The sequence below is a fragment of the Capra hircus genome, chromosome 8, assembly GCF_001704415.2.
Source record: "Capra hircus breed San Clemente chromosome 8, ASM170441v1, whole genome shotgun sequence".
Classification (NCBI taxonomy): Eukaryota; Metazoa; Chordata; class Mammalia; order Artiodactyla; family Bovidae; genus Capra; species Capra hircus.
In genome coordinates, this window is record NC_030815.1 from 56,998,798 (window position 1) to 57,008,439 (window position 9,642).

General features: G+C 46.0%; 1 protein-coding gene across 1 annotated transcript; it reads right to left on the reverse strand.

Moving 5' to 3' along the window:
• LOC108636600 lies at positions 4,389 to 5,419 on the reverse strand (the record flags this gene model as incomplete). The annotated part of the gene is given in 2 exon segments (XM_018052769.1): positions 4,389 to 4,867; positions 4,870 to 5,419. Coding segments are annotated over 2 exon segments (1,029 nt in total), but the record flags the coding sequence as incomplete, so codon positions are not given.

Here is a 9,642-nt window from a genome sequence, read left to right on the forward strand (position 1 = left end):
CTTTACTAATTTCCATAGTGGATCTGTTTGTCCAAGTTTAGCAAGGGGGCCCGCCTCTGGGTCTTTTGTTGGTCCCTGGGATGTAGGTAGGGAGGTTGTCGGGTAGAGAGCTGCATGGACCAGTTCAACAGGGTTTGGACCGATACTATACATTTGTACCGGTTCTAAAACTTGACCCACAACAATGATCCCATTATAAGTAGTCAGGTCATTTCTAGTCTGAAGTCCCCATGATATCCCGTTGACCCAGGCCTTCTCTTTTTTTGCTTTGTCAATGTTAAACCTTATTTTTACCTGGGCAAAGTTATGATCCTTTTCCCAATCAGAGTACGGAGGTACGGGTCCTACAAATGAGAAGTTAAGCAAGTCCCGATTTCCTACATCCCACCGTCTATACCCTGGAGTCTCCGACCCATCGTTAGAAGTTACGCAGTCCCAAGATTTACAATAAGAGTCCTGTATCCCCCCACAGATCTCCCAGTTGTGCCTGGGTGCACCTGGACATGCCCAGAATGCATGATTCCGGAGGTAGCCCCTCTTCCAAGGTACATTTACCACCAGCTTAAGGTCAAAGTATAAGTCTGGCCACCAAGCATTTGGTGAATGTATTGTAGTGGTGGAGTTAAGCATCTCACATGTTAGTCCATTTTGCAGTTTCCAGGTGATTTTGATGGGTTGGTGCGGGTTCACGCTGGCAGCTTCGGAGCAGAGTAACATGGTCATCCATAAGATGGTCCAGACGAGTTGCCTTGGTCCTGTTGACGTCGCCGGAGCTTCAGCCTCAGGGGGTTGGACGGGTGCAGAGACGCTTCCCATTCTTTTTTAGCGTCTTCCTGCTCTGCTGAAGTAGCTGGGCGTACGTGGTTGCAATGTACCCAAGGCCCAATACAGTCGACCTTTAGGGCAGTTGGGGTGGTAAGAAGAACAACATAAGGACCCTTCGATTTAGGTTCTAGTGCCTTGGTGTGGTGCCTTTTGACCCACACCCAATCTCCAGGGCTGATGTTATGTGAGGGGATAGTCCCCTTGTTTTGACCCTCATGTATTTCCCAGAGCAGTTTCCAGACACGAGAATGCACTTTGCCCAAAGCCATCAAAGCCTCCTGGAATTGTCCCAAAGTAGGAGGTGGAAGTTTCTTTCCTTCAAATATTGGACATACAGGGGGAGGTCGCCCATACAGAATTTCAAATGGGGTCAGATTAAGCTGATAAGGAGTATTACGTGCGCCAAAGAGGGCAAAGGGAAGGAGAGTCACCCAGTCCCCGCCAGTCTCTATAGTCAATTAAGTTAAAGTTTCCTTTAGGGTCCGATTCATTCTTTCAACTTGCCCCGAGCTCTGTGGGCTGTATTCACAATGCAATTTCCATTTGGTCCCCAGAGCTAGGGCAAGGCTCTGAACTATTTGGCTCACAAAAGCAGGTCCATTATCAGAGCCAACAGTCACCAGCAGACCAAACCTGGGAACTATTTCTTCTAAAATCTTTTTAGCCACTACCATTGCAGTTTCTCCCTTAGTAGGAAAAGCTTCTACCCACCCTGAGAAGGTATCTACCAATACTAACAAGTACCGGTAACCATACTTGCCTGGCCTTACCTCGGTAAAATCTATTTCCCAGTGCTGCCCTGGCCCTTCTCCCCAATACCCCAGTCCTGCGTGTTGCCTCTTTCCTAGCCTCATCTGTTGACATGCCTTATAAGCATGTACTATGTTCTTCACAGTTGTTTGGTGCCGGGTGAATCACAGGCGCGCAGTTTGAAAAAGCATCAGAGTCTTTTTCCCTCCCAGATGAGTAGATGAGTGTAGATGCTCACACAGTTGCCGTCCCAACTGAGCAGGGAGTATCAAGTAACCATCAGAGTCTCGGGACCATCCATCCTCTCCTTGTTGGAGGTTGGGACGTTCCTGGATCCAGGCAAGGTCTGTGGATGAATACTCAGGGGTTGGGGGCAAAGTTCCCATACCTGGGGGTGGAAGTCCAATCGCCAACACCAGAGCGATAAAATCTTCATCAGCCGCTTTTTGAGCTGCCAGATCTGCGGCATGATTTCCTTGTGTTGTGGGGCTGTCCCTTTTTTGATGTCCAGGTACATGTACTATTGACACAGCCCGAGGCAACTGCACAGCCTCCAGAAGTCGACGGATTTCTGGCAAGTTTTTAATCTCTTTTCCTTCAGCTGCCAAAAACCCCCATTCCCAATATATCGGGCCCTGGATGTGTACCGTGCCAAAAGCATAGCGACTGTCAGTAAAAATAGTTATTCTTTTTCCTTTAGCTCTCTCTAATGCTTGAATCAGGGCAATTAACTCTGCTCTTTGTGCTGAGGTGTCTGGGGAAAGAGTCTCCGCCCATATCGTCCATCCAGAATCATCTACCACTGCAGCCCCTGCCCATCTCTGTCCATCTTTTACATAGCTGCTTCCATCTGTAAACCATATTAGCTCACTGTTATCCAGTGGCGTATCTGTTAAGTCCTTCCATATTGCCATTACTCCGGCCAGTATCTCATTGCAATCGTGGAGGGGGCTATCCCCCTCCGGATTGGGCAAAGGAGTAGCCAGATTTAGAGTGCAGGGCATTTGAAAATGAATCCGTGCGGTGTCAAGTAGCAGGGCCTGGTAGTGTGTCAAGCGGGCATTGGAAATCCATTTACCCGGGGGTTGTTTCAGATCTCTCTCTATAGCATGAGGAGTGTAGACCAAGAGTCTCTGTCCATAAGTCAGTTTATCAGCATCATGGACTAGGAGCGCGGTGGCCGTGATGATTCGGAGGCAAGGTGGCCATCCAGCTGCCACTAGGTCCAATTTCTTGGAAAGGTAAGCTATGGGACGCTTCCAAGGTCCCCACTTCTGTGTTAGTACCCCTTTTCCTATCCCTCGCCTTTCATCTATAAATAATTGGAAAGGCTTAGATGGGTCAGGAAGGGCAAGGGCAGGAGCTTCCAGCAAGGCACGCCTGAGCTCCTGAAAGGCCATTTTCACTGACTCAGTCCATTTCCACTCTTTGTTTTCTTTGGTCCCTTCATACAGGGGCCTGGCCTTTTCTGCAAACCCCAAGATCCATAATCGGCAATATCCCAGAAATTCTCTCACTTGTCTAGGGTTGGCCGGCTCAGGGATCTGGAGGATGGTTTCTTTCATAGCCTGTGTTAGCCACCTCTGGCCCTGTTTTATCTTATAACCGAGGTATATAACCTCTTGCTTGGCAATCTGAGCCTTTTTGGCACTGGCCCTGTAACCTAAAGTCCCCAAGGTTTGGAGAAGGTCACCTGTTGCCTCTTGGCACTCTTTTTCCGTAGTTGCTGCCAGCATAAGGTCATCAACGTATTGTAATAAAACAACGGTAGGGTGTTCAACCCGATACTCATGGAGGTCTTCATCCAAGGCCTCGTTAAACAACGTGGGTGAGTTTTTGAAACCCTGTGGTAAGCGAGTCCACGTCAGCTGCACAGGAGTCTGACCACTGTCTTCCTGCCATTCGAAGGCGAAGATCTCTTGGCTTGCAAGGGCAAGAGGCAGACTGAAAAAGGCATCTTTTAAATCTAAAACAGTATACCAAACGTAGCTTGGTGGCAAGCTGCTTAGCAATGTATAAGGGTTAGGAACCGTAGGATGAATATCACTCACCCATTTGTTGACTTCTCGCAGGTCTTGAACCGGTCTAAAATCAGTTCCCCCAGGCTTCTTTACAGGAAGCAGGGGAGTGTTCCATGGGGACCGGCACTTTCTCAAGACCCCAGCATCTATGAGGCGTTGTATGTGAGGAGTAATTCCTTGCCGAGCCTCTTGACTCATGGGATACTGCCGCGCTCTCACCGGTGTGGCACTGGCTTTCAGTTCCTCAATAATAGGGGGCCTCTGTTTGGCCAGTCCCATTCCTGCTGTTTCAGCCCAGGCCTGAGGGTATCTCTGAACCCATGGCTGTACTTCGGGACTTATTGTCGCTGGGGCCTCTGGCAAGTACAGTCTGTATTCATCCTTTAATGCCAGAGACAAGACCTGAAGAGGATGCCCGGTTCCATCTAAAACTGACACTTGCCCGTGGTCGAAATGAATTTGGGCATTTACTTTAGACAGTAAATCTCTTCCCAGCAAGGGCGCTGGACACTCAGGTATCACCAGAAAGGAATGGGTCACTTGGTGGGCCCCCAAGTTCACATGCCGTTTTGTAGTCCATCCATATCGCTTAGTCCTGGTTGCTCCCTGCACCCAGCTACTTTTCTTAGACATGGGTCCATCTCTTTGGTTTAAGACTGAGTATTGAGCTCCCAAATCCACCATGAAGCCAACCAGTTTCCCCTCCACATTTATAGTTACCCAGGACTCGGGGAGGGGCATCAAGCCCTGACCCCCCTAGTCCCTATCCTCACCCGCGTAGAGGATATGACTGTCTGGAGAGGGAGTCTCGTTCTTGGGATTTTGGGGCCCCTCTTTTAGGTTTTTCTTGGGGCATTTATCTTTCCAATGTCCAATCTCCTTACAAAATGCACATTGGTTGTTTTCAAGCTTATGCCTTGCAGGTTTTTCCTCAGTCTTTGAGTCTAGCTTTTTCCCTTTTTGGAACCTATTTTTGTTTTCAACTCCGGCGAAAAATATCTGAGCCAGCTCTTTTTGGTTCTTATGGTTTTCTTCAGCTCTAAGTTCTCTTTCTGCCCTTCTAATGCGATCCTCTCTCTCCTCTGGGGTCTCTCTATGATTGAAAACTCTCTCTGCTGCCCTCACTAGATCTTGCAGGGACTGTTCACCCAGCCTCTCTATCTTTTGTAACTTTCTCCTAATATCGGGGGCTGCCTGATTCACAAATGCTAGCATAACTGCTGCTCGAGACTCATCTGCCTGTGGGTCCATAGGAGTACACTGTCTAAAGCTTCCATTATCCTTTCAAGGAAGGCTGCCGGGCTCTCATTTGGCTCTTGCCTCACTGAATTTACCTTGGCCAAATTAGTTGGCTTTCTGGCGGCCGCTCTAAGGCTGGCCATAAGGATCTGGCGGTACATTTGGAGACGCTCCCTACCTTCAGCGCGTTCGAAGTCCCAGTTGGGTCGCACCAAGGAGAACCCCTCCTCAATGAGGTTAGGCTGTAATGTGGGCCTCCCATCTACCCCCGGCATGTTCTTCCGAGCTTCTAACAGGATTCGCTCGCGCTCCTCTGTAGCGAAAAGCACCTGTAACAGTTGCTGACAATCATCCCAAGTGGGGTTGTGAGTAAAGAGGATAGATTCTAAAAGATCAATAAGACCCTGCGGTTTTTCAGAGAAAGAGGGAGTCTGAGTTTTCCAATTGCACAAATCACTAGTGGAAAAGGGCCAGTACTGATATGTCCGTTCCCCGCCCTCTCTGGCTGGCCCCGCCCAGACTGGAAACGCTTGAACAGTGGAGGAGGGAATTTCTGGGCCTTCTTCTTCCGCTGCACTGGCCATTTCCCTTGCTCTTCCCTAGGAGAAGCCGAGGGCTCCGCCCTCCTCCGGGCTTCTCCCGATGAAACTTGTGGAACCTGTGGAAGCAAGGGTGGATGTGGATCCACATACAGGGGTGGGAACAATTTGGTCTCCAGATCTATCAGATTAGGATACAGAGAAGATTCCTGGAAGACCAGCTTTGGTTGATTGTCGTCCTTTTTTCCTTCTTTTTCTTCGGAAGCCTTCATGACTAATACCTGTGGGTTTGGCGAGGTTGGGGTTGGGGAAGAGGGACGGGGAGGTTTAGGGGGTTTGGAGGAGCAAGAACAAAAGGTTTAAGCCATTCCAGCGGATTCCTCACTAGATCCTGCCAGACTAGGATGTAGGGAGTCTGATCAGGGTGTCCGGCAGGACTAGGAGCAAATACCCACTCTTTAACTGCTTGGACAATCTGGGGATTGAAGGTTCCCTCTGGTGGCCATCCAACGTCAAAGGTGGGCCACTTGGCGGAACAGAAAGTCACCAATTTGCTCTTCTTCACCAGTAACGAAAGATTCTGAGCTCTAGACTTGAAATCAGAAAAATGGTCGGTCATCAGAGATAGCAGAGTAGAAGTAGATTGCCCCATGGGTACAGAGAACACTAACAGCAACAGCGAGACTCACACAGACAGACAGTGCCGGCACACTGAGACACGAAAACAACACTACAAACAGACTCCAACTCCAATATTACTTCAGTCCTCTCTACAGCACTTGTAACCCCTTCTGTGCTTGCAAGCGTCTTACCGTCAGGAAGTCCTCCACACCAGCTGCCCTCCCGGTACGCTACCAGGGACCCGGCCTTACGCTGGACTTGCCTCTTCACTTTACACCTAGATGCCTCCCCAGCACAATACTGGGCCCCGGACTTAATCTAGGCCTCTGCTACGTTAGCACCGGTGCTCAGAACTCTTACCTCTTAACAAGGTGGCCCCCTTCTACCAGGAGAGTTGTTCCCCCCCAGTGGGACGGAGATCCCGGATGAGCCCCCAAATGTTATGCACCGAGCCCGTATCTCCAAACTGACTAAGAGAAAGCAAGTCCTCCACAGTAATGCAAAAAGGCAGGAAGGGAGTTTATTTCTAGCGCGCTAGGGTCCCAGTCTCATCCGACACAGCAGAATCCGACAGGGACCCCGAGCAAAGGAATATGGCGATTTATATACAGTCAGTTCTTTGTCTCAGTTACAGGAGTAGCTGGCGTTACATGATTGGCTAGACAGGATGAGCACATGTCCTGTCTCTTTCTGGTTGGTGTGTATGGGAAGTCTTCCTAATTTGGTCAAGGAATGCTGTTTTTTCTTCCCAGCTAACAGGAAACATGACTCAGGTCCCTGGTGCTATGCAACTCACTGAGCTGTCCGGCCTGCCTGACAATAAGATATTGACTTTTTAAGGAAACTGATTTTATTTTTAAGATTTTAAAAAAATTATTTTAATTGGAGGTGGCAGTGGCAACTCACTCCAGTACTGTTGCCTGGAAAATCCCATGGACGGAGGAGCCTGATAAGCTGCAGTTCATGGGGTTGTGAAGAGTCGGATACGACTGAGCAACTTCACTTTCACTCTTCACTTTCATGCATTGGAGAAAGAAATGTCAACCCACTCCAGTGTTCTTGCCTGGAGAATCCCAGGGACAGGGGAGCCTGGTGGGCTGCCATCTATGGGGTCTCACAGAGTTGGACATGACTGAAGCGACTTAGCGGCAGCAGCAGCAACAATTACTTTAAAACATTGTGGTGGTTTTTGCCATACATTCACATGAATCAGCCATGGGTTCCCCATCCTGACCCTCCTTCCAACCTCCCTCCCCATCTCATCACTCAGAGTCATCCCAGTGCACCAGCCCTGAGCACCCTGTCTCATGCATCGAACCTGGGCTGGCAATCTATTTCACATATGATGCTCTTCTCTCAAATCATCCCACCCTCGCCTTCTCCCACAGAGTCCAAAAGTCTGTTCTTTACATCTGTGTCTCTTTTGCTGTCTCTCATGTAGGGTCATCGTTACCATCTTTTTAAATTCCATATATATGCATTAATATACTGTATTGGTGTTTTCCTTTCTGACTTACTTTGCTCTGAATAATAGGCTCCAGTTTCATCTACCTCATTAGAACTGATTCAAATGCATTCTTTTTAATAGCTGAGTAATATTCCATGTGTATATGTACCACAGCTTTCATCTATTTGTCTGCCAACGGACATCCAGGTTGCTTCCATATCCTGGCTATTGTAAACAGTGCTGCAATGAACACTGGGCTACATGTGTCTCTTTCAATTCTGGTTTCCTTGGTGTGTATGCCCAGCAGTGGGATTGCTGGGTCATAAGGCAGTTCTATTTCCAGTTTTTTAAGGAATCTCCACACTGTTCTCCATAGTGGCTGTACTAGTTTGCATTCCCACCAACAGCGTAAGAGGGTTCCTTTTTCTCCACACCCTCTCCAGCATTTATTGAAACTGACTATTTTTAACACTAAGAAATCTAGCGACCATTTCAGTTTACATGGCAGAAGAAAAAATATATCAGACAACTTCAACCACTAGAGAAATATTAATAATTGATAGTTTATAAATCTGCAAACAGCTCTTTTGCTCTTTTGTGACATGTGAGGGTACACACAGAAGTTTTTAACTAAAAGACCACTAACTGCTTACAACTAGGCCCAGAAACAAATATTTGCATATATGTGCAAACTATTTTTCACAAGAGTGCCAAAGACATCCAGTGCAGGTAAAGACAATCTTTTTAACAAGTGAAAGTCGCTCAGTCATGTCCCAACTCTTTATGAACCCATGGACTACAGTCCATGTAATTCTCCAATCCAGAGTATTGGAGTGGGTAGCCCTTCCCTTCTCCAGGGTATCTTCCAACCCAGAGGTCGAACCCAGGTCTCCCTCATTGCAAGCAGATTCTTTATCAACTAAGCTATCAGAGAAGCCCCTTTTTAACAAGTGGTGCTGTAAAAACTGAATATCCTCATGCAAAAGCATGAAGTTGAACTTCACATAACCCCAAATACAGAACTTAACTCAAAATGGGTCAAATACTCAAACATAAGAACTAAAACACTTAGAAGGTTTAAGGCAGATGCTTCAGAACACTGAATTTAAGAAAAAAAATTTTGAATATGATATCAAAGGCATAAGCAACACAAGAAAAAACAGACAAATTGGATTTCATGAATTTTTTAAAAATTTTTTTGTATTCAGAGGGTATTATCAGAGTGAAAAAGTAACCCACAGAATAAGAAAACATATTTTCATATACCTGAGAAGAGATTAATAACCAGAGTATATAGAGAACTCCTAAATCATCAGCAAAAAAAAAAAAAAAAAAAGAATTCAATTCAAAAATGGGCAAAGGGCTTGAATAGACATTTCTCTAAAGAAGATATATGAATGGAAAATAAGCACATGCACGAAAAAAATGTTCAAATCACTGGTCATTGGGAAAATCATATCAAAACCACAGTGAGATACTACCTCGCAACCACTAGGATATCTACTTTAAGAAGAAAAGCTGAAATAACAAATGTAGAGAAATTGGAACCTTGGACATGGTTGGTAGGAATGTAAAATGAGACAGCAGCTGTGGAAACCAGTATGACAGTTTCTTAAAAAACTGAAAATATGATCTAGTGATTCTACTTCTTAGTATATATCCAAACTTGAAAGCAGAGTCTCAAAGAGATACTAATATTTGAACACCAATATTCATAGCAGCATTATTCATAATAGCTAAAACATGGAAGGAATCAAGGTGTTCCCTGCCATAAGACTGAATTAAGCAAAATGTAATATTATTCAGTCATAAAAGAGAAGGAAATTCTGACATATGCTACAGCATCGATGAACCCTGAGGACTTTATGCTAATTGAAATAAGGCATCACAAAAATGACACTATATGACTCCACTTACATGAGTTTCCTAAAGTAGTCAATAGTACAGAGACAGAAATTGGAATGGTAGCTCACAAGGGGTTGAGGGGGTGGGGAATTAGGAGTTATTGTTTCAGTTTTGCATCATAAAAAATCTTATAGAAATGAATGCGGTGACGGCTGCACAACAGTATGAACACACTGAATTCCGCCACACTTAAAAATGTTCACAGTGGTAAATTTTATATTTTGCATATTTTACAATAAAAAATGTTAAAAATGAAAACCTTGCTGTCTGAAAATATTTATAACCCTAATTCAGG